The sequence below is a fragment of the Oryzias latipes genome, chromosome 13, assembly GCF_002234675.1.
Source record: "Oryzias latipes chromosome 13, ASM223467v1".
Lineage (NCBI taxonomy): Eukaryota > Metazoa > Chordata > Actinopteri > Beloniformes > Adrianichthyidae > Oryzias > Oryzias latipes.
Window position 1 is genome coordinate 13,024,072 of NC_019871.2, and position 22,929 is coordinate 13,047,000.

Here is a 22,929-nt window from a genome sequence, read left to right on the forward strand (position 1 = left end):
CCTTATGACCAGACATTATAGGTAGGATTCCTAAAAGTAGAATTACTTTTAAAGAAATACCTCATGATGCTAAATTAGCATCAAGGAATTCAAGTTCTAAAATTAATGATAAGAGTATGTTAGCCACCAAATGAGTTGTAATATATTTTTAATTATGATTTGTTTCTTTATCATCTGTTTCATAATTTAGTCTCAGCTTGTTTTTCCCCAAGGGCACCCCGCTGTCTGCAACAGCTGGTTTAAAGATGTGTGATTACGTCTATGCACCTCATGCAGTGTACTACCTCACTCATCCTCCATGTGTGCTACTTCAGTTGTGACAGGCCAAATAATTACCTTTAGCTTAGTTGTCTTAAAAGGCAACTTTTTTAATTATTTTGCGGGTGAAAAAAGGCTGACATCAATTATTTTAAAAAATCGTTAACAAGAATGGGCGAAAAAGATGCATAATGATTTATTTATTGTCTTCTTCTGTGGTCAACCCAAACAAAATAAGTCTAATTTTGTTAAACCTGTATTTTATATGCTCTACGTGTAAACATTTCAAATTCATCTTCAACTTTTTAATTGTTTCTTTTATTTGCTTTTAGGTTAGGATAATAAGTTTTGGTTTCCCCCAATCACAGTTAAACCAGGTTTTATTTTCTCAAAATCCAAAGCTGCTTTTTGTTTGTAAATGAGTTTGTGATTATTATTATTATTTTTTTTTAGTTCTTATTAGGTCTGTTTTCTTTTCTTTTTTGTTTTCCATTTGTCTGTTGTTTCACATTTTTCCAGTTCCACAGTATTTGTTTATTAAACGTGGTTCTGTTCAGGATCCACTTTTATACACATTGGTTTCTTTACAACTACCGGTACCATTTCCTGACACTACCGTTCAAGGTTTGGCATGACTCAACTATGTGTTTCTCAGTTTCCCACAATGCCCACACCACAGCATTGTCAATAAACAACTGTCCTTAAACTTTTCAAAAGCAGGACCGTTTATGACAAATGAGACATGTTCAAGTAAACTGTGGAAACACGAGGGCTCCAAATGTGGCGGAGCTTCTGACCACCATACACCAGGTCTGTTCTCGAGATAGATCACCAGTGCTGGTTGCAGACTTAAGATCTAATGCAGGGCAAGCAAAACTGGCATGGTTTTAATTAATTTGTGCTATACCAATAAAAAAGTATAATGGTGGTGATTTGGCTGGAAAACATTTTTTGAGATTGTTACGACTATGACATATTGGAACAAAACATATTCCTCCCACAATCCCAAAACAGGCTTCATAGGTTAATTGCTTAGTCTAAATTGTCCCTAGGTGTGTATGTAAGTGTGCATGGGAGTGTGATTGTGGCCCTGCGACAGACTGGCAACCCGTCCAGGGTGTCCCTGCCTTCGCCCACAAGTGCCCAGGATTGGCTCCGGCAGCCCCGTGACCCCAAAAGGGACAAAGCGGCTTGGAGGATCAATGAATATGATTATAACAAGGTTTATCTGTGGATTTTAAAGTAAACTAATTATTTGTCAATTGACAGGAGATTTTTTTAATTTCTTTTTTTGTTTGTTTTTCAAAGGTTTACCAATCCCACATGTATGTAAACCTTTTTAAAGGGAAACCACAATGGTATATTTGCAATTTCCATCAATTACAATTATACCAATTATGCAATTATGGGGTTGTATGTTATCCTTATAAATATATTCTTATTTCAATGTGAAAACCTAAGCAAGAAACCATTTAACCAAATGAAATAAATAAAAAATTTACAAATGTACGTAACTCCATCATGCACATCTTACAAGAACGCCATTTTAAAAATGTTTTTAATCAAAATAGCTGAACAGGCTTTTTTAAATCAGAGTGAACCAGGCCTTTATGCACTATACCCGTATCCATTTTTTCCCTTTCTGTGAAGAAATAAAATTAAAAAAAACATCTCTATCCTGAGCTAAAATTAAATCTGCCTTTAAGAGTTACTGACCATCTTAATAGCCTAATTAACACAAATCCCTGGAGTAATTGAGCACTCCAATGAAATTAAAAAAGAACAGCTTACATCAGACTTGAAATGAAAGCATGTTGCGGCTTTTTGTGGTTTTGTTGCTTTGAAAAACTCAATGAGCACCCTTTTTTAATCCTGTTTATTTTTCATAAACACATGTAAAAACATGCAAATCTTAATCGTGTGCAAATTTTACGGTGCAGTTACTTTTCATGTTTTACATTGCATTCAGTTTGGATACAGTAATCCCAAGATACAGCAGCTCTAATAGCGTTAGCAAAGCATGTCCAATCCCTTTAGTACCTTAACTGGGAGCACATAGCTCAGACCTGCTCTGAGACAGACACTCTGAGGGACTACCCCACCATAGGAATCACATTTACATTATTCAAACTCATTAGTGAGAAAGAGGCACACTTGAACCAGTATTTTCAGTGCAAGATGGATAAGGAGTTGAAACAATAGGAGGCAAGTTGAACAGAGCCAGGTGCAAGACGGTATCACAAAGCCTTTTGTTCATTAGGGAAAAGAGCTGAGGGTATGGAAGATCCAGAAATCTCTCTTTTTAGGTATTAGAATTTTTCGGTTTCACTGCCACAATAGTAATGTATAAGTTTGGGTTGTTACTTCACGGACTACAATCATTTTGAATGTTGGGTAGGACTTTTTTTGGACATAGCAATTTGTTCTTTTAGCATATATAGATTTTTTAGGAAAACTTCTCACCAGTCCAAAACATGAAGATTGGTTTATGACGATGATGATTGAAATGACCATGTGTTCTACCTTGGAACTCTAATACCACATTAAACTAGAAATCCATTGATTGCGTTCCATGACTCTTTCCCAGCAGGGATTTATGTCTTCCTCAAGACTAAAAAGCAGTCAGAACTTACTGTAAAAAGTATTCCGTAACTGCAATAGAACTGTCTAAATTTATGTAGTCAGCTGATTGATTAAAGATTGACTCAAAGACTGATATACAACATAGAATACAGGATAGGCAATACATTATTTATTAGTATGAAGCTTCTAAGAGCATTTGGATATGCAGACTGCAGGAGGACAAGACATTGATCTTCCACCAGCACTGCATGGCGTTGTGATTAAAGCCAACTTCTATTTGTGCCCCTCCGCTGTTTGGACCCTTTGAAATAGAGCTGTGTGTGTGTGTGTGGGGGGGGGGGGTACATCTAAAAGTGTTCAAGTGACCTAAGAAACGAGATGCCACTACAAGACTGTTGCCTACACACATCAAATGTATACAACTTCCAAGAGGGTCTCTTCCACTGATGCTTTTTTTATTATTAACCGAACAGCAAGACACAAAAAAAAAAAAAAAAAAAAAAGGTAACTGCTAATAGATTTTCTTGCTCCTGTGAATGCAGCAGATTATGAACTATATTAGTGGCTTTATGTCATGAGTAAAATATCTCTGAAATACAACTGTGTTATTGGGCTTCAGGCAAAAAAAAAAAGAGGGGGACCTGGCTGCAGACAAGATGACACCCAGACATTCCACAAGTTTTTAAAATTGTAGCACCTGTTATTAAAACGTTTCATTTGAATAAACGGTAACTGTTATGGTCTCTAGTGCATCAAACGGGTTTTGGTGTGCAAGATGAGCTTAAAATGGGGCAAAATTTGGTAATTGTTTCATTCCTTTTAAATAGGATATTAACAAAATTGTTTCAGATTTTTAAAACTGTGAGCCCTTTTACACAAGAGCTTTAGCTCCAAAGTTCACATTCCTTTAACTACTGTAACTTTTCAATCCTTAATGCCATCAACATGAATAAACTTATTTTGTCATGAAGAAAAGCAGCGTTGCGCCGGTATGCAATACTTTACATTAGTACTATGTTGCATATCGGTGAAAACACCAATTTCTCTTCAAATCAGCTCAATCTGGTTGATCGTGAAGGAGTTACGGTATGTCAAAGGGCATAGTGGGTTTTGACAGAAAAATCTACAGTGTATAAGGCTTAAAACTTAACACTGGGAAAAAAGGCATAACTGTTAGGGTCGCCAGTTATATTGGCCATTTTTAACAAAAAAAAGAAAAGAGTATCCTTCAATCTGATTGGAGAGCGCGGACTTGTGGTTCCAGCTAATGATGTGTTGGACAATCATATCGTCTAAAAAAAATCCTGCTTCTAAAAATAAGCTAAAAGGTAATTTCAGGACTTTGATTTTTCTTGATTTAGGTTTTTGTTGGAAATCTTGGTACAAGACTGAACTTAACAGACACAAACGTTTCTGGACTCTGCATGCAATACTTAAATCATGATGATTTTCACTAAAAGGTCAATCATTTTCTGACACAACTTGTCCAGCAGTTCTTGAGGAACAAATATTGGGAAAACATGAACAGCATGTGTTACACAGTATGGTAGAGGCTGCTTTTGAGTGGTCAGCATTTTTGAGAAAGCTTGTCTGATTTTTTTTAAATTTGTTTTAAATACACTTGCTTTCAGTTTTGTTTTCAAATAAAGTGAAAAAAAACTTGTCCAGAAAGTGAGATTGTGAAAATATGTTTATCAAATAGGAATTGTATTTGTTATTAGCATGATTACACCCCAAAATTTTGAGAATGGGCCTTTTATAATGGGGACATTGTAAATGTAGACTTTTGAGAGCATAATTGTGTGCTGTGAGTCACTCAACAACCTCAGTTTTAAAAAATAACAAAGGTATCATTTCGGACTGGGATTCTCAGGAGTGTCTGAGGTTCTCTGAGTTTGCTGCATTGACCTTCAATTATTAATTTGCAGCATGCTTGTATTTGTTGTTTGCCTGTACAAAACGGATGCCACTGTACACATACATGTTTGCATGTGCTTTATATATAACCTCTGTGCAGAAAAACCAAAAAGATGACCCTCATGGGCTCTCAGGGACAATTTTTCACTTAATCCATTAATGGCAGTGCAACACCAAAACAACAAAGAATTCTCTGCCTTTACCACAGCATCCAAAAAGCCTGTCTGCCAGGCAGTCTGCTTCTTGACTTGAGCTCAAACCCTCAGCCTTTACCAACTGCTGACAGATAGTCACTGCCTGGTAAATAGACTGCAGTCTGTCACTGCATTGGCCCATTAGTAATTACTCCTCGGCGTGAAAACTAGACAGTAAAAATAACACAAACACACAGAAAGGTGGAAAAAAATTCAAACACAGAGGAAAGTGAAAAAAAATAGTATCAGGTCTAAGAATAAGCTCTAACTTAATGAGTCTAGATGAAAGCCGACTGTCTGCGCTAACTCAATTCTTTGCTCTGCTAGTCGCATTTCTCAACGTAATAATATTTGCTCCAGACAACTGATGCGAGAGCCAGTGTCGGATCGCCTTCATTTGGTCATATGTTTCCTGTGTGTGATGTGGCCCTGCTCGCCATTTGCATGTGCAGAGAGCTGAACTTGGCTGCACACAGAATGACATCACCCACGCTGAGCAGCAAACATCCATTTAAGACATGTTTATAGCGCTCTAACCGCCAGCATGCCTCTATCCCCACTCGTATAAACACAGAGAGCAGCCCCGGCCATGTGCACACTTGTCTGCACAGACAGTGTTTACACAGAACAGATAAAGAAAACACCCAGGGCCAAAGGGAGATCAAGCTGCAATATGTGGAAATGTGGTTAAATATAGAAAAAGGGTAAAGCAACATAAGTCCAAGGATTTTCCAGGGAGGTATTTGTAAAGGGTACCAGAGATTTTGAAGGGCAAGGTGTGGAGTGTACACAGAGGTGAGGAGGAGGCATTGCTCGTGCCAAGGAATGTGATAAAGCTGTTTATTGAGTCAGCAGGCCAAAGAAGAGGCTTAGGTGTTGGATCTTTGGCATAGAAAAGATGACAATACTGAAGGAAAATGTGTTAGCCTGACAGAAATCTGGATCTCTTTAGAAAAAACATCAAGAATCCTCCTTCTAATGCTCCACTGACATTAGCACAGAGATGGTTTATCCAATACTTTGATTCCTGCATAGAAATATGAAAGCTGTGTTAGTTTGTTTAGAGGAAATTAGTATTTTTGTTGCAATCTCACAAAACACAGCAACTGTTCAAAATATATGTGGTATTCTGACAACCTGATGGTTATTCAATGGATTCAAACATGAGACAATAGTCCATTGAATGGACTTGAGTTTAGAATACTATGCCAAATCCAAAGAATTGCACAGGGATACGAAAACTGTGGCCCAGTAGCCATATGCAGCTTGTTAAACTAATCTGGCCTGTCAAACTGGAAAAAATTATGTTGATTACACTTTTTTTAACCTGCAATTCAGGTGTCTCTCCACAGAGGGTACACTACAAATGAATTGACCTTTGCCTGGATGCAGAAAGTTATCTTGCAATTATGCGGTGGAAGATTTGTTGGTTTTCTGACCTTTTTTCAAGTTGGACAGTCATCGATCATTTCATCACCACAAACAAAGCAGTTTTCTAAGTTTGCGTTTTTTTCCCCCTGAAGGACATCAACCCATCAGTGTTATTGGCACTAAAATGAGAACAAAAGACACAGTTTATGAATTTTCTGTCCAAATTAAAGCATGTTTTTACCCAGATTTTATGTTCTTTCTTTTTCCCATGAGATGGATTACCAAAACACCCCATCCATCTGCTCCTGGTCCGGCCCTACTGTCAGATTTTAGATCATTTTTGTCCCACGAATCAAAATGTTTGCCCATCCCTTGCCCACTTGGACACAAAAAGAAATTACAAAAGAACAGGGAAATAATAATCAAAAAATGTCAACTAAAACATGAAATGCTAACAGGAAATCATTAAATTCAAAAGCTTAAGAAAAAATGCCCATGAAGATCGAAAGATAGATTCAATGTTCGTTATTGATCAGGTTTACCAAAGACAGCTCAACATATTACAAGGACATTTTCAATATCACACCACAACAACCAGAAAGAACAATTGCAGAGTGGAACACTGAGGTATTTGTGACAATTTGGTTGATTAGCCAACTACTAATAGTATTGTGTTACTACAAGTAGCTTATCTTAACAAAAAATATGAACAATGAAATTGTCGGTCACTCCACATGTCCAAAAAGAAGAGTAATTTCTAGATCTGTCATTAAATAATTGGAAATCTTTTGCATTTTCTTTCAAAGCTGTCTGCTTGGATGTGGACTTTCATGGTTTGTGTTGCAACTACCTCAGCATAGTTTTGTCTAAGCTTGATTTAAGCTGGTTCTCCTGATCCATATCTATAGTTCTGTTGTTAATTTCTATTTTGATGGATGTCTGTTTTAGCTTAATGGTTTTAAATGCCTTTAGCTTTAAAGCTATAACATTTGTTTTTTTACCTGCCTTTTAAATCTAGAACTTGTGGCACCAGCACCAAATCAAGACACAGCCTCCCAATCTACTGAAGATATCGCTTTTTAAAGAAAGACTCAAGCCCACTAAAAGTCATAGTGCTATTGTGTACTGTGGAGGATACAGTAAAAATCCACATTTTACATTTTTAGAACTGAATATTCTTAGTTTTCAACCCTCTGTCTTATTGGCAAAACGGAATACAGCCTAAGGAAAATACAGAAATTATTTTGTTAAAACCATAAAGAAATCCCAGTCCATTTTTTCCTTTAACTTTAATAGCTAGTAGTTTGCCCGTGCTCAAACTCATAAAAGAAACCAATGCAGGATGGATGACTTCATTTTCAAAGCTTTAGAATTAAAGTTGGTGTTTTTATATATATTTTAACAGTTCATTTTTTTTTCTACCTTTTACAGTGTAAAAATGAAAAATGAAATAGCTCACAGCAAATTCGAGCATCCTACATGGAGTTGCAACCCCTGCGGCAATCATTATAGCTTCTAAATATTTTCTGCAGCAGCTCAAGGTTTCTCAGTTCTTTTTTTAGGGGATATTTAAACAACAAAAGGTGAACTCTAAGCGGCATGTTGTTTTTGGAAACCTTCTTTTAAAGGTTTGTTTATATATGCATTAGACATTTTTACTCTACAAAGCAAAGAAATTGATTTCCAAAATGCATCAATAATATAATTAAAGTTCAGTTACAAAATGCCTGGTATACTACCTTGAGGTCAGCCCACTCTAAAGACTCTATTTTTTGCTTGTTTCTGTGTGAAATTAACTATATAAAACCAAGGGGCACCACTTTATGATGTTTCAAATCTCCTTGGAGATTTAGTTTGGAGGCGTAAAGGATTTGTCTTTGCCTGCTACAACCCTTCAAGCTCTAGTTCTTTCAGAGAAGTTTGCTCTCCCTCAATAAATTATGTTGAGTTCATGCAAACCATATACGAACTTCTCCTTTGCCTTTAAGCAAACATCCAGTTTGAGCACATCCATCTTGACCACATAAGGAACAAAACTCAAGGACAATGAGCCAGCCAGGGATTATTAATTTAATCCATGCGAAAGTTGGAGCTACAAAAAGGAAATCCATGAGTTGTGATGTCACTTGGCAAGACTTTCGTCCTTTACCTGCTTGAGGAAGATGAGGAGGAATGTAAAATAGGAAAGCATGAGAGAAAAACAAGAAAACTAATCTTCAAGACAGCAGGAACACTACATTCAGCATTGACCTGTAATGGTATTTCTCTTGGATATGCCGCCAAAACAAACAGGATATCCCCTCTTATCCACAGCACAAACACTTCACTGGTTCTGTTTCCCATATATGAGCTCCCTTTTGCTTTTTGCCTTCTTTAGTTTGTTTTCTTAACAAGAAGAACCAGGCAAATTCCTGTGGGCACACTATTTTGGAGAGCTATTGACCACTTCGACAATGGCTGGCAGAGTGTTGCCATCATTCGGTGCCAACGCACACAAACCAGGAAGTCAAAAGACCCTGTAAAAAGCAAACCTTCCCCACCACTAACAGAGACTTTTCACATAGAAATGCCTTATTGATCATCACAGATATTCTTTTGTTTTTGTGTCAGCTGTTGTAAAATCATGTTTCGTGATATTTTGTTCAGCTCATAGGGACGTTATTCAGTTCTCTCCGTGCGTGCTGCTTTGCTCTGGCTGTTCGAGGAAGCATGAGCCAAAAGGTTCAACTTAAAAGGAATCGCAATGGTAATGATGAAGAAGGTAAATAACTCTGACAGGAATGGAGGGGGAACCTAAAGACGAGTGAGAAGAAATTAAGTGGAAGCTAAAAGAGGTTTAAGAACAGTCAGCGTTGGGGCTCCAGAGGCAGGTTTCCTGTCATCAGCCCACGCTTAACTGTCAGCTAACAGAGCTGCTGATTCACTCCAACAGCAATGGAGTGACAGGACACTAATGTTTGGGAGGAATACGTCTGAGATACAAAAGCTGCTTTGCCCCTTGCTGTTTAGAACGGTGTCTGACAATTCCTACAGACATTTACAAGACACGCATCATCTCCACAGTCTCTGCTAAACCATTACAGTGGGCTTTACATAGCGTAACCTCTTTCACTGCTCCCAGGTTCCCCATCAGCAAGAGTATGATGTCACCAAGTCAAGACAAAGAACAGGAGGGCTTTTATATTCAGCACGCTGCTGCAAGGCTCTGAGCCGAAAGAAAACCTGATGATGCAAATAATGAAAAACTTTTTTATTTTTTGATTTTTGTAAAAGCCCTCAGGTGCATGAGTTTATGTGAATGTGTTTAAAGTAAAGCAGTGATAAAAAACGCATCTGCCATCTGTAAAATGAATGGTGGGGGTTTATCTAAGGCTGGAGCGTGATCAAATCATAACCAGATATTGCTGCATGGACTGTGACATTGCACCGCAGATAAAATACACTCAATACTTACAATTGGCTCAAACATATTAAAGAAGACAGCAGCTTACCTCATCTCTTATAATTTACTGGTTCGCAAAGCCTTTTCAGAGAGAGAAATATCTTCAAATCTGTTTGGAGCTCCAACAGAAAAGCAGAATTGGAGGTGAGCTTTTTTATGAGCTCATAACACTGTCTCAACATAGCAGAGAGGAATAGGTGACAGAAAAAACATGGCAGGGTTAGATTTTACACTCTGCTGAGGTTTGGAAGTCTTAGCTTTGCAGCATGTCTGAAGACTAGCTGACTGTTAGCTGACCTGACCGGGGGTTTTGAATTTAAACTTCCCTGTAGAAAGCGCAGGCAATCATATCAGTAACGCTGAGAAGGCCTGATGCAGCACACACCAGCAGCAAGTGTAAAACAAGCCCTCACTGAAAATGAAATCGATCCAAAGCTGAAAGAATACACAAATGTAAAAGCCACTTTTGCAGTTTAAAAGTGCAGATTTTGAACTCTCCAAACAAGTAATGCACAAAGACATCTAAGTGCTGGAAATATTTTGTAACGCTTTGATTTGGAATATCAATGTCACCCCCAACTTGTCACGTACAACCCTAGAGGAAAATACCTCATTATCATGTTTCAACTCCCAAAGTTCTATGTTGGGATCATTTTACAAAGTAATCCCAGAGATGTAAATAGAGGTCACGTAACTCACAAAACAGAAGCCCAGAAATGATTTTCCAGGGATTTTATTGATACTTCCAGCTAAGAACTGACATGAACTCTTCACTTTGATTTAGAAGCCTTTTAGTGTTGAGAAACATCATCAACATCTGAAATTACAATAGGGTGTTCTTTTCATGTTTCTGCCCATTTTCCTCCGAAAAATGTTTTTTTAATCAGTGGTGGACAATAATTCATTTCTTGATAACACTAATTGTTAGGACATGGCATCATGGTTAATCCCAAGCACTGTTCTGCTAGAACCTGCAATTGGTATTTTGAATATTTTCATGGTATTTAGTATATTAATGTTTGATTAATTCCTGCTTTCCATCTGGCTGAGACATTGCAAGAAGTAAAGAAACAAAGGGAACCCCTTATCTAATTTTCTCTCCAATGGTCAGAGGTTTACCTGTTGCACAGTCAAACAGAAAATGCAGAACGGTTACTTTTGCAAAGGTTTTATTAAAAAGAGAAAATGATTGAAAAATACTAAGATAGGTTAAAAAAAAAGTTAAAACCTTTAAGACCTTTAAAGATGGACCATGTACAATAGACAAAATGAGACATGTACTTGAATTGTTGTCACAGATCAAACATTAATAAAGACATGAACTACATCACACTGCAATCCAATTAACACACTGTCAAATTGTGAACCACACTGATAATTAGAGCAAAGTTAAAGTGATAAAGCTCTAACTGTGTCACCTTCCAAAACTAGGACATTTGAGTGCGCTATTGGGGCTACTGGTAAGATTTACTCACATGTTGCCAATAACTGAAGTACACAAACACTCACCATCTATTAGTCCTCACATTATTTCATTTAATTTAACAAGTACTTTTGTTTTGTTTTAGGACATGTGTTCTTACCTTAACATATTATCTATAATGTTTATTTATTTGGATGTAATTTTCTATACCACAATACAAATTATGTCTATCATTATGATACAGATGCATGGATGCATACATTTTGAGGAATAAAATCAGAGAAACTGGCACATTATCCAACTCCTGCTCCTGGCTTTTCATTCATTGCACCTTTTTAAACCTTTTATTTTTTTAATAGTGAAAATCCTCTCAGTCTCACAATGATGACTCTATTAAAACATCTTTATAATCTTTATAATCAAATGTAATTCCTGTGGTTTTTATGTCTGTTTATTGTCATGTTTCCCTTTGATTGCTTAAATTTATTTCAGGTGAGATGAAACAAGTCTGTGTGAGTTCACACTGACCTCTGCTGGAGCATACTGACATTACAAACTTCATCAATGTCCTTCATCCTCTGCAGCAGTACAAGCAGTCCACGTCTGTTAAGATTCTCATCCCTCCAGGCCTTGTAATCACAGTTTTTCTGCTTTTGAGAGCAACCAGTTTTTTTTAATTTGTGTGGATGATGTTTTGTTGTTCATCTAAGTGGCTTTTTCACTAAAGGCCATTTGTCTGCCAAATGCTTCAGACCCAGAGTAAAACCTTCAACAACTAGAATGTTTTGTGGGCGAAAGCAAATGTCAATGAAGAAGCTTGTCAGAATGGTCGGTCATGAACAAAAACATGATGAGCTGCTTGTGCGATTGATTGATGGTGATGTAGAGGTATGTGGCAGAGGTGACCCTAGTCTTCTGGGCCAAACTGTCAAAATAGAATTGTATATGGAAGACAGGAAGTATGTTCATTTCTCTTGAGAAAAGGTTTCTCCATGTTGACATTGATGGTTTCTTGACTCCTCTCTTGAATCCTTTGTTCTCTCTGTCCGGAATGTGAATGGATCTGTTCACGTGACTTGGTTTAATGTTGGTTTCTTCAGAAGTAAGACGTATTGTTTCCTCTTGCTACTGTGCCCAAAACTTATGCCAAACTGGGATGTGGAAAACAAACCTGAAAGATTGATCAGTGTAGGAAGGCTCCGTGTACACCTACCCCAATGTGTACATCAGCACATATTCCTGCTTTCCTTCATCTGCATGGAGCATTTACAAAGACAGAAAACATTTATCCAAAGAACCTAGGATATGACACATTTTCAGTTGTTTCACACTTTTTTGTTATGGTTATAATTCCACATGTGTTAATTCACAGTTTTGATGCCTTCAGTGTGAATCTACAATTTTCATAGTCATGAAAATAAAAAAAACCTCTTTCAATGAGAAGGTGTGTCCAAACTTTTGGTCTGTACTGTGTGTGTGTGTATATATATATATATATATATATATATATATATATATATATATATATATATATATATATATATTCTAGTGCATATTCTTATAAGTTCAGTTTTTCTGCTGATAGCTGGCTTTCCACTGCCTTATCTGTCTTTTGTTGTGTTCATTTCAAGTAGCTTACAGGATTTAACCCCAATGTGTTGAACTTTAGGGATCTGTTTGTTCATAATTCCTCTGGTTTTGGTGGTCATTTTTGAGACCTGAAGAATGGATTTAAGAATTTATATCACATGCATCAATAATGACATTAAACAGGTTGTAGAAGTCCTTGTGACACTCAACAATCTATCAGAATTGTGTAACCATCCTATTTGGTACATGCTGTGAAACAAATGGTATGTGCCATGCATCAACCCTTTTCTACTCTACGTCTCTGAACATGCAGAACAGCTCCAGAGATGACAAGTTGCAAAAATAAGACTTACATAGGTGATTACAAGGAGACTGCTATACCAACATCAGTACCTTCTGAGGAAAAAAACAAAGAAGCAAAATGGTTCAAGAAATTGGATTGAAACCTCAAACCTAAAACACATTTTTTTAATGCTCACTTAGCAGCACTTTACAAAGAAAATTATAAGCGGAACCGTCTTGAATGTGGAAAAGCAGACTCATTTTTATTCTGTATTAGTGTAACATAACTCTGTAACAAATTGTGGTTTCCAGTTTTTTTTCTTCTTTTTAGTTAAAAAAATGTTCCATTTGTGTCTGTATGTGAAACAAAGTGTCCTCGTCTGAGTAAAACCACTGGTACAGAATTTGAACCAAAAACAAACTTATTGATTTTCTGAGCGCTGCTGAAGTTTGCCTCTAGAGGGCACCCCTGTTCAAAGAAAAATAAATAACTCTTTTGATTAGAATTTTTCTTCATTCTCACGAGAGAGCAAAAATCCCATTAATATTTGTAAACTAAAGCAAGATACAAGATAAGTATTATTGTGTTACCTTTTAAATAAGTTTGTCCCTCTGGAGAGACTTTCAAGGCAGGAGATTACTGCAAGATAACTAAGCAATACACACCCACAGAATACCACTAGGTTTCTTCAGGGCATGCGCTTGTTCCTACCTCACTTTCTCTTCTGTGTAATGACTTTTTATGAATATACCCTGACTTCATCTCACATGTTTCTCAGCAGTTGATCATGTGCTTTTTGAGGACTGACCAGCTTTGTAAGCTTTTTTGAGATACACTACAGGCTGCTATCACATCCAGCTTAACTGAGATCACTTTGTGTGTTATGAAGAGACAATGAAGGCACTTGACTTTTTAGATTTAAAACCAACAAAAATAAGTTACTACAAATACATTTGGTAAAGATTCACTAAACTGCCGTCATCATCATTGCCTTGTAAGGCAAATTACTTTAAAATTATAGCTCTCTGTCTTTCAAAAAAATTATATTTGCTGTGCAAATGCCTTTCCGAAGTAATGCATGATTAAACTATGTTCTCCCTTAGTTGGCATACTGTACATACATGTATAAGACAGGTAAAAGACGTTCTCTTAAAGAATTTGGCAAAAAGATCATGCCTTAACATGTCCCTAAAATTTTTGTCAGTGAAAAAGCCGAGCAAACAGCACTTTCTGAAGCAATTAAATGTTTTAAAACAAATGAAGCAGTGATGACATTGGAAGTTTCAATTGTCTGTTTCCAAACAGACTCTGACATAATGCTTATATCTTCACTTTAAAGATAGTCTCCGTAATATTTGCCCATTTCAACCTGGCGAACACAGTGTTAAGCTTGAAGTAGGATAGGGCTATTTGTCCAACTATTTATGAGGCTATTTGTGAGGTACCAATAGCATAGCAGATATGGGGCAAAACTAGGCTGGATAGTGGCTTGGATTAGTAAGGCACTCTACAAAAGATGGTTGTCTATGTAAATGCATGAACACGTTTCAGGCTTAACGTTAAATACTCTGGCATTCAAGTGTCATTATGTAAGTTTCTACGAGCATTTTCAGGCCCTATCTGTATTGTGTACATGTTGACATGTGGACTTTTTTGCAGCTAACAGGTGTGTTAATAACATTTGTGTGTGTGAGGACAGGCCCCGCCCCTTTGAGATTTGTATTCTATCTGAACCTCACCGTAATGATAAACACCCAGTAACTAGTTGCTTTATGCTGCTTCATGGATTGGCTATGGCGGCGCGCATAGACGCGGCGGCTCTGTGCTCTTCTTTCCGGTGCTTTTTATGGCTATTTTTCTGTTAGTTATTTATCGTTTGGACTACATCCTGCTGGGCAGAGAACATTTACAGCTGGCATGAGCTCCTAAAGTTAGGATTAAAATGTGAACAAGCGGTTACAGCCGACTTTTTTCACTCTCATAATATCCCGAAGGATATTATCAGGACCCTGGGCTCGCCGTGGATTACCATCCCCACAGGGAGGAGGCGAAGGCGGCATAGGGAAAGAAAGCAAAAGCGGGGTTGCCGGGCTGGTGTACTGGCGAAGCTGCGTAAGAACCCAAACAAGCCACCGCTCCCTAGCATTATTCTTGCTAATGTACGTTCCCTTGGAAACAAAATGGAGGAACTAAAACTTCAAGTGGCAACAAACAAGATCCTCAAGGACTGTTGTGTTTTGATTTTCACCGAGACCTGGCTTCATTCATCCATACCGGACGCGGCTATCGAGCCAGCAGGCCACACGGCACATCGCTACGACAGGAGCGGCGACTCCGGTAAGAGCAAAGGAGGGGGATTGTGCATATACGTGAACAATAACTGGTTCACCAACTCCAAGACTGTAGCCAGTCACTGCTCTCCGGGCGTGGAATATGTGTCTGTCAGATGTAGCCCGTTTTATCTTCCAAGAGAGTTCACTGTGGTCATAGCAACTGCTGTGTATATACCACCAGATGCTAATGCTAACTCGGCACTGGAAATCCTGCATAGCACGATTAGCAGCAACCAAGACAAATATCCTGAGGCTGTGCATATTATTGCCGGGGATTTCAACCATGCTGAATTAAAATCTGTGTTCCTTATGTTCCATCAGCATGTGAAATGTGCCACCAGAGGGGATAAGACATTAGACAAAGTTTACTCAACATAAAACATGGCTACAGAGCTATACAGCTCCCACACCTGGGCCAGTCAGACCACATGTCCCTGCTCCTAGCCCCTGCATATACCCCCCTCAGGAAACGGGCTCCCACCAAAAGAAAGACTATTAAAACTTGGCCCGAAGGTGCCTCCCACCAGCTGCAGGACTGCTTTGAAAGAACAAATTGGGAGATTTTTGACCACCCAGACCTGGAGGAGCACACAGCAGCAGTCCTGTGCTATATCAACCATTGCACAGACACTTTACTGTGGACAAGCACATCCAAGTGTATCCAAACCAAAAACCCTGGATGACCAGAGAGGTCCAGTGACTGCTGCGGGAGAGGAACACAGCCTTCAGGTCCGGTGACAGGAACCTGTACAGCTCTGCCAGAGCTAACCTGAAGAGAGGCAAAGCAAAAAATGGAAGACAACCTCAGAACAAACAACACACGGCAGGTTTGGCAAGGGATCCAACATCTAACCAACTACAGACCAAACCTTGCTGCTGTTGATGGGAACCCTTCACTGGCAGAGGAGCTTAACCTCTTCTTTGCCCGCTTCGAGGTGGAGCCACCAGAGACAGCTGCATTACAGGCATCAGCTAACAACAGCCCCTCCCTCAGGGTAGAGGAACATGAGGTGAGGCGCACGCTGAGGTCTGTGAACCCGAGGAAGGCTGTCGGACCTGATGGCATCACTGGACAGGTGCTGAAGGATTGCGCGGACCAGCTGGCGGGGGTCTTTACTAAGATCTTCAATCGTTCCTTACATCAGTCCACTGTCCCACCCTGCCTCAAATCCTCAAATATTGTCCCTCTGCCCAAAACATCAACAATCATAGGCCTTAAGGACTATAGACCCGTCGCCCTGACCCCGATCATCACAAAATGCTTTGAGAAACTGGTACGCAACCACATTACCTCATGACTTCCATCAACACTTGACAGCTACTAGTTTGCTTACAGGGCGAACAGGTCCACAGAAGATGCCATCACCACCACTCTCCACACTGCTTTGTCCCATCTGGAGCAACCGGGGAGCTACGTGAGGCTGCTGTTTGTGGATTTCAGTTCCGCCTTTAACACCATCCTTCCTCAAAGACTTGTTTCCAAACTGGAGGCCCTCGGACTCCCCACCTCCACATGCCTCTGGATTTTGGACTTCTTGACAGCCCGTCCCCAGAGGGTTAGAGTAGGGTCCCACAAGTCGACAGCTATCACCCTTAGTACCGGCTCCCCACAGGGCTGTGTGCTGAGCCCCCTGCTCTACACCGTCTACACACAAGACTGCACCTCCACCCACCCCAGCAATACCATCATGAAGTTTGCAGACGACACCACAGTAGTGGGGCTTATCTCTGGGAATGATGAGTCTGCTTACCCGGACGATGTGGAGCGGCTCTGTGTCTGGTGTGAAAAAAACAAACTAATCCTCAACACAACAAAGACCAAGGAACTGGTGGTGGACTACAGGAGGAAAAAAAACAGACATTCAGCCACTATTTATTGGTGGAGATTGTGTGGAGAGGGTGGCTGCTTTCAAGCTCCTGGGCGTCACCATTGAGCAGGACCTGACTTGGAGCGCCAACACCACTGCTCTGGTGAAGAAGGCCCAGCAGAGACTGTATTTTCTCAGTCTTTTAAAGAAAAACAAACTGAGTGAGAAACTGCTAGTGTCCTTCTACCGCTGCTAAATAGAGAGCATTTTTAACATACTGTGTCTGTGCCTGGTTTGCCAGTTGCACAGCTGCGGCTAGGACAGCTCTCCAGAGAGTCACCACAAGAGCCCAGAAGATCATTGGCTGCCCTCTCCCATCCCTGGAAGAACTGTACAGTTCCCGCTGCCTAAAAAAGGCTCAAAACATTCTGCTGGATCCATCACACCCCGGACATTCTCTGTTTGAACTGCTTCCCTCAGGCAGAAGATACAGGACAATAAAAACAAGAACAAACAGATTAAAAAACAGCTTCTATCCAAGAGCCATTGTAGCCTTAAACGTTGCTAAATAAAGTTAATTTATTAGGGAAGGGTGCAATAACTGGAGAAGGTGTAACTTCCTTTTTATATTTTTGTATATTTTTAACATATCTATCTTGTATTGTCTAATTTCGCAGTTTAGTTTTTTATTTTTTATCCTTAATTTGACTTTTTATTCCACCGGAAAGATTGCACTGTAATTTCTTTGTACATGTACAATGACAAAAATATATTTCTATTTCTATGGTTTTACCCCCCTCCTATGATCACCCTCCTATCCCCCCCTCTCTAACATCCCTCTCTCTTCTTCCCTCCTTTCCTTTTCCGTCCGGTCCAACACAAAAGATTTTCAAAAACAATTAAAATGAATAAAGTTTGGCCTCGATTACAAAAGGGGTTTGTTCCGACATACCTCTGGTTTGTCAGAAGATTTATAACCCCTGTTGTTAAAGTAAAATATGTTCAACACAAGAGGCCTTCAGCTCTCATCTGTCTGCCCAGCTGTTGGACAGGACAAGTTCAAAAAAAAAGAAAAGAAAAAAAAAGTGCTGCTCCTCGGACGGAATCGTCACACAAACGTAGAGATCTTGTCTTTGGTGGAGGAAGAAAGGATTCAAGTGGACAGCTGCCTGCAGGGATACCCGATGATGGCTTCATCGGCCTGCAGAGATCCTGCAAACCAACCATCAATAAATAAAACTTTAATAAATTGTAGGTCAAACAAATGACTTTCCAGACATCTGGAACATTATCAATAAACATTCAGCTAACCTGTTCAACTATGCCTAAGTTCCTTGGAGTAATTCTGGACGACAAAATAAGCTGGAAACCACAAATAAAGCAGGTCAGAGCTAAACTTGCTAAAAGCATAGCAGTGTTGGGAAAAACGCGCCATACTCTCACTCTCAAAGCCCGTTTACTAATATATTCATCCATCATACTACCATATTTACAGTACAGTGCAGAAATTTGAGGAAATACTCATAAAACAAATCTACAGTGTTTATATATCTTACAAAGAAAAAGCTGTTCGAATTGTTCATGGAGTGTACAATGGGTCACACACAAATGCTCTGTTTTTAAAGTCGGGTTTATTGAAAATATGGGATCTAGTGAAACTGAAAACAGCACTCGTCATGTACAAAGCCAGATACAACTTACTTCCAATAAACTTACAGCAAATATTCAAAGACAGAGACAGAAGTTACAATCTAAGAAAAACTGAATTTCAAAAAACAGTGCATTCGAACAACAAAAAATAAAATGTGTCTATCTAATTGTGGTGTGGATTTATGGAATGGATTGGATGAAGGTTTAAAACAAACCAAAAGTTTACAAGTTTTCAAAAAAACCTACAAGAAGTCACTAATAGAACTGTATAAGGCCAGAAACGATTAGTTAAACAAAAAATGTCACTTTACCACAGTTGCAATGCAGAATTGTATTGTGAATGTTTTGTAACTATCTGTAAATAGCAATACGCATATTGAATACGCACATCATCATGTTTTGTAAAAAGGGGTGGGAGCAGACAAGATTTATCTTCAACCCACTCCTTTTCAAGGACACTATTATTTTATGTGTTTTAAACCACTGTGTGTGTTGGCTTTTCATTTGTGTTTGAAGTAAAACGAAACTGAAACTGAAACGTTTAGTGGGTCTGCTCTGCTGCTGCGCGGCGTTCACCTGCTGCTCTGCATGCTCACTTCCAAAAATTTACGAGTTTTTTTCTCATAAATTTACGACTTAAAATCTCGTAAATTTACGAGTTTTTATTTTGTGAATTTACAAGATAAAATTTCGTAATTTTACTTTTTTTTTCTTTTTGGTGGCCCTAAAACTCCGTCGTAATATCTTAACCCTTGTGCTTTCCTATGCCCCCACCCTTATATTGACGTGTTCTCCCTACCATGACAAAGTTGGATAAAGGTGGAGAGGATTTCATGTAATCCATGGACACCAGTGAAGATGTTAAAGTGCCTAGGTAGGAGAACACAAGGGTTAAGGGGAGGAGGGAGATTTTTTTGGAAAAGTGCAGCTGGCAAATTAAAAAATCAATGTTGATAACTACGGATAGGGAAAAAAAATGTTTTTTTCACAAGGTTATACAAAAAAAAACTTAAAAGAATGAATGCTCAGAATAAACTAAAATTGTACAAACATACATTTTTTTCAATTGGGTCTTTACTTATCTTAAGTCCTGAGTTGAAGAGACATTGTTAAATTTATCTTACAATAAACTTCAAGATGTCAAATGTTGGAGTGAATTAATGAAATGCAAAGCTGCATAAAACTTTATAATGATATAAACTTAAATTTTTTTCAAGGATTATTTTAAATGATTGAGTGATATGTTATACACACAGCCGTGTTTAGTACATAAATGTGCCATATAGCATAGACTACATCTTTTTGCTTAAAAGCTCAAACTGTTTCAGTGATGTGTTCAGAGTCAATAGTAAAGCCATAGATCATTTGAATAATGCCATACAATAAATGTGCTTTAGCATTATCTATTTTGTATAATAGTGTTTTCCATAATCTAAATTCAAATGACAGTGTTGTTTTTTTTGCTGTAAAATAGCAGTCAGGTGTTATGGTAATGTCATGTCAAAGGCATCATTTCCCTCAGCTCTCTGTTTAATGTTTGCTGTATACAAATAGTGGTTCCACTGAGTCATCACTCCACTCCTTGTACACTTCATCATAACTTCTGGAATCACACGATGGTAAGTTCTGTCTTTACATTCTTCTTCTAATAATGCACACTTTCTGTTTTTGCATTTAATCTCTTAGCAAAAATAGACTAGATTCAATTCCAAATTATAATGTGTTTTTTTTATCCTTTTTGAGCCGTCTGGTAACTTAACACTTTTTCCCCGTCTTGCCCTCTCTGTCTTTGACTTTTGTTTCCTCTGTTTTCTAATTGTAGGTTTCTAATTGCACAGAGTTTGTCTCTGTTCTGCAGAAGTATTACCTGTCACCCCTTTATGGACTCGAGTTCTGCATTGGTTTCCCTGGCAACCTGTTGGTTGTTCTCGGTTACCTTTTTTGCCTAAAGGACTGGCAGAGTTGTAATATTTACCTATTCAACCTGGCTGTCTCTGACCTTATTTTTCTCTGCACGCTGCCATGCTTCTCCTATTTTTATTCCAATGACTTCCAAGAGACCAATATCTACATTTGCCTTATCAATCGCTATGTTCTGCATGTCAACCTTTACTCCTCCATCCTTTTCATGGTTTGGCTCAGCATGGATCGGTTCTTGCTGATAAAGCATCCAACAAGGAACCACTACCTCCTGAAACGGCACTCAGCATTGCTTTTGACAGGCCTGACCTGGCTACTAGTTAATGTGGAAATTACGCCAATGATCTCTCTAATGATACAGGATTTCAAAAGAGGTAACTGGAGTGTCTGCAATGATTTTGCCAGCCTTTCAGGAGACATCAATTTGTTAGGCTACAGCTTGGGCTTAACGTTTACTGGTTACGTTCTTCCTCTGCTCGGACTTTGTATTTTTTCCCAACAAATTGCGCATCTGCTCCACGCAAAGGAAAGAGTTCTCCAGTTGAGAGTATCATACAAGCGACCTCTGCGGGTGGTTACGTCAGCTGCTGTCTTGTTTTCTATTCTATACTCTCCCTACCACATTCTAAGAAACGTCAGGATTGCATCTCAGCCTCCCTGGACGAAGCTGTCTCAGTGTACCATCATGAACATAGAGGCACTGTATATTTTGACCCGACCGCTGGCCTTCCTGCACAGTGTCATAAACCCCGTCTTCTACTTCTTCATGGGAGACAAGTTCAGAAACCTCCTCACCGACAAAATCCGAAAGATTGCAATTCAGAGAAAACTTAGAAGAGACCAGTCGTGACTTCATCTTTTCTAAATTCTATCAGACATTTCTGCATGTGTACAAGTTATAAAAAGAATAATGTTGCTGTATTTTTTTAAGTAAGCTTTTTGTCAAACTTAAACTTGAACTTAAACTGTTTTATTTTTTAACCAATGTGATGCATTTAAACTGACATTTATAGGCAACATGCATGTTGCATGACACATTTTTTAATAGAATGTAATTTTATCTGGAAATAATATTCTTGATTACGTTATATATACACATATAGATATATGTATATATCTATATCTATATCTATATCTATATCTATATCTATATCTATATCTATATATATATATATATATATCTATATATATGTATATATATATATATATATGTATACATATGTATACATATACATATACATACATACATACATACATACATACATACATATAGATCTATATCTATATATAGATATAGATATATATGTGTATAATTACTCCCATACATTCAAGTCACAAGAAGAACTGTGAAAATTGTGCCTTGTTTGTTTGTTTTAATCTAATTCGTGTTTTAGTGCTACATGTTCTGTTTTCATATTTAGTGCTTTTTCCCTGTTAAAGTCTCACCTGATTTCATTTGATAATTATCCACAGCTGTCTCCAGGTTCATCATCCTCATTGTATTGAAATGTTAAGTTACAAGACTATCAACTGTTTCTCCCATCCCTTTTTTGCTTCTCCCTTTGTTTATGGGTTTGTTAAACTTTATTTTATTAATTAAAGTTTTACATTTCTGCCATCAAGGCCAGTTTCCTAAATTATTTGTACTATTCAACAACCCTGGAAGCTTGGTTGATGTTATTTCCTCCCTGGAGGAACTTCTGCCTGCTCTTGTGCATAGATTCAACATGCTTGTGTATTTTGTACATAGGATTGCTGCTTTTAAAGCACATTTAAACAGAATTTGCAACCATTTCCAGTTAACTGTTTGTATACACATGGTGATACCATTGCTGCAATATTCCATTACTAATAATGATGAATGTTGTCCAAAAAAAAAAATTTCGTTTTGGGCTGGAAATTTACATGAAATCTACTCCACCTTTATCCACCTTTGTCATGGTAGGGAGAACATGTCGATGGTCATTTTGACCCCATAGGATAGCACAAGGGTTAATTAAATGATTGGGATTTCCTTGTTCAAGAATCTTCAGATAATCAATGGTATATTGTACAATTTTAAACTTTGATGGTAACTAACTTTAACATATCTGCTCTAAAATTGTGATCATGAACCTCTGCTTTTTCGTCACATGGTTTTACTTTCACACACCATAA

The 22,929-nt window shown here is 38.2% G+C and overlaps 2 protein-coding genes across 2 annotated transcripts in view; one reads left to right on the top strand and one right to left on the bottom strand.

The window, feature by feature from the left end:
* Positions 1-10,011, bottom strand: part of mbnl1 (muscleblind like splicing regulator 1) — a 93,202-nt gene extending 83,191 nt beyond the window's left edge. The window contains exon 1 of the mRNA XM_020708221.2: positions 9,815-10,011. The gene's annotated coding sequence lies outside the window, so the exon portion shown is untranslated. The remainder of the gene's footprint in view (positions 1-9,814) is intronic.
* Positions 10,012-16,185: 6,174 nt separating this feature from the next.
* LOC101155047 (proteinase-activated receptor 2) lies at positions 16,186-21,857 on the top strand. The gene is made up of 3 exons (XM_023961859.1): positions 16,186-16,668; positions 16,720-17,169; positions 20,675-21,857. The coding sequence occupies exons 1-3, from the start codon at positions 16,186-16,188 to the stop codon at positions 21,620-21,622; spliced, it is 1,881 nt and encodes a 626-aa protein (XP_023817627.1). The 3' UTR covers positions 21,623-21,857.
* The last annotated feature ends 1,072 nt before the right edge of the window (positions 21,858-22,929 follow it).

Coding starts and splice junctions, on each gene's coding strand:
- LOC101155047 (XM_023961859.1), top strand. CDS start 16,186: ATGGAAGACAACCTCAGAACAAACAACACACGGCAGGTTTGGCAAGGG. Junction 16,669..16,719: donor CAAAATGCTTTGAGAAACTG/GTACGCAACCAC, acceptor GACAGCTACTAG/TTTGCTTACAGGGCGAACAG. Junction 17,170..20,674: donor ACGATGTGGAGCGGCTCTGT/GTCTGGTGTGAA, acceptor TTCTAATTGTAG/GTTTCTAATTGCACAGAGTT.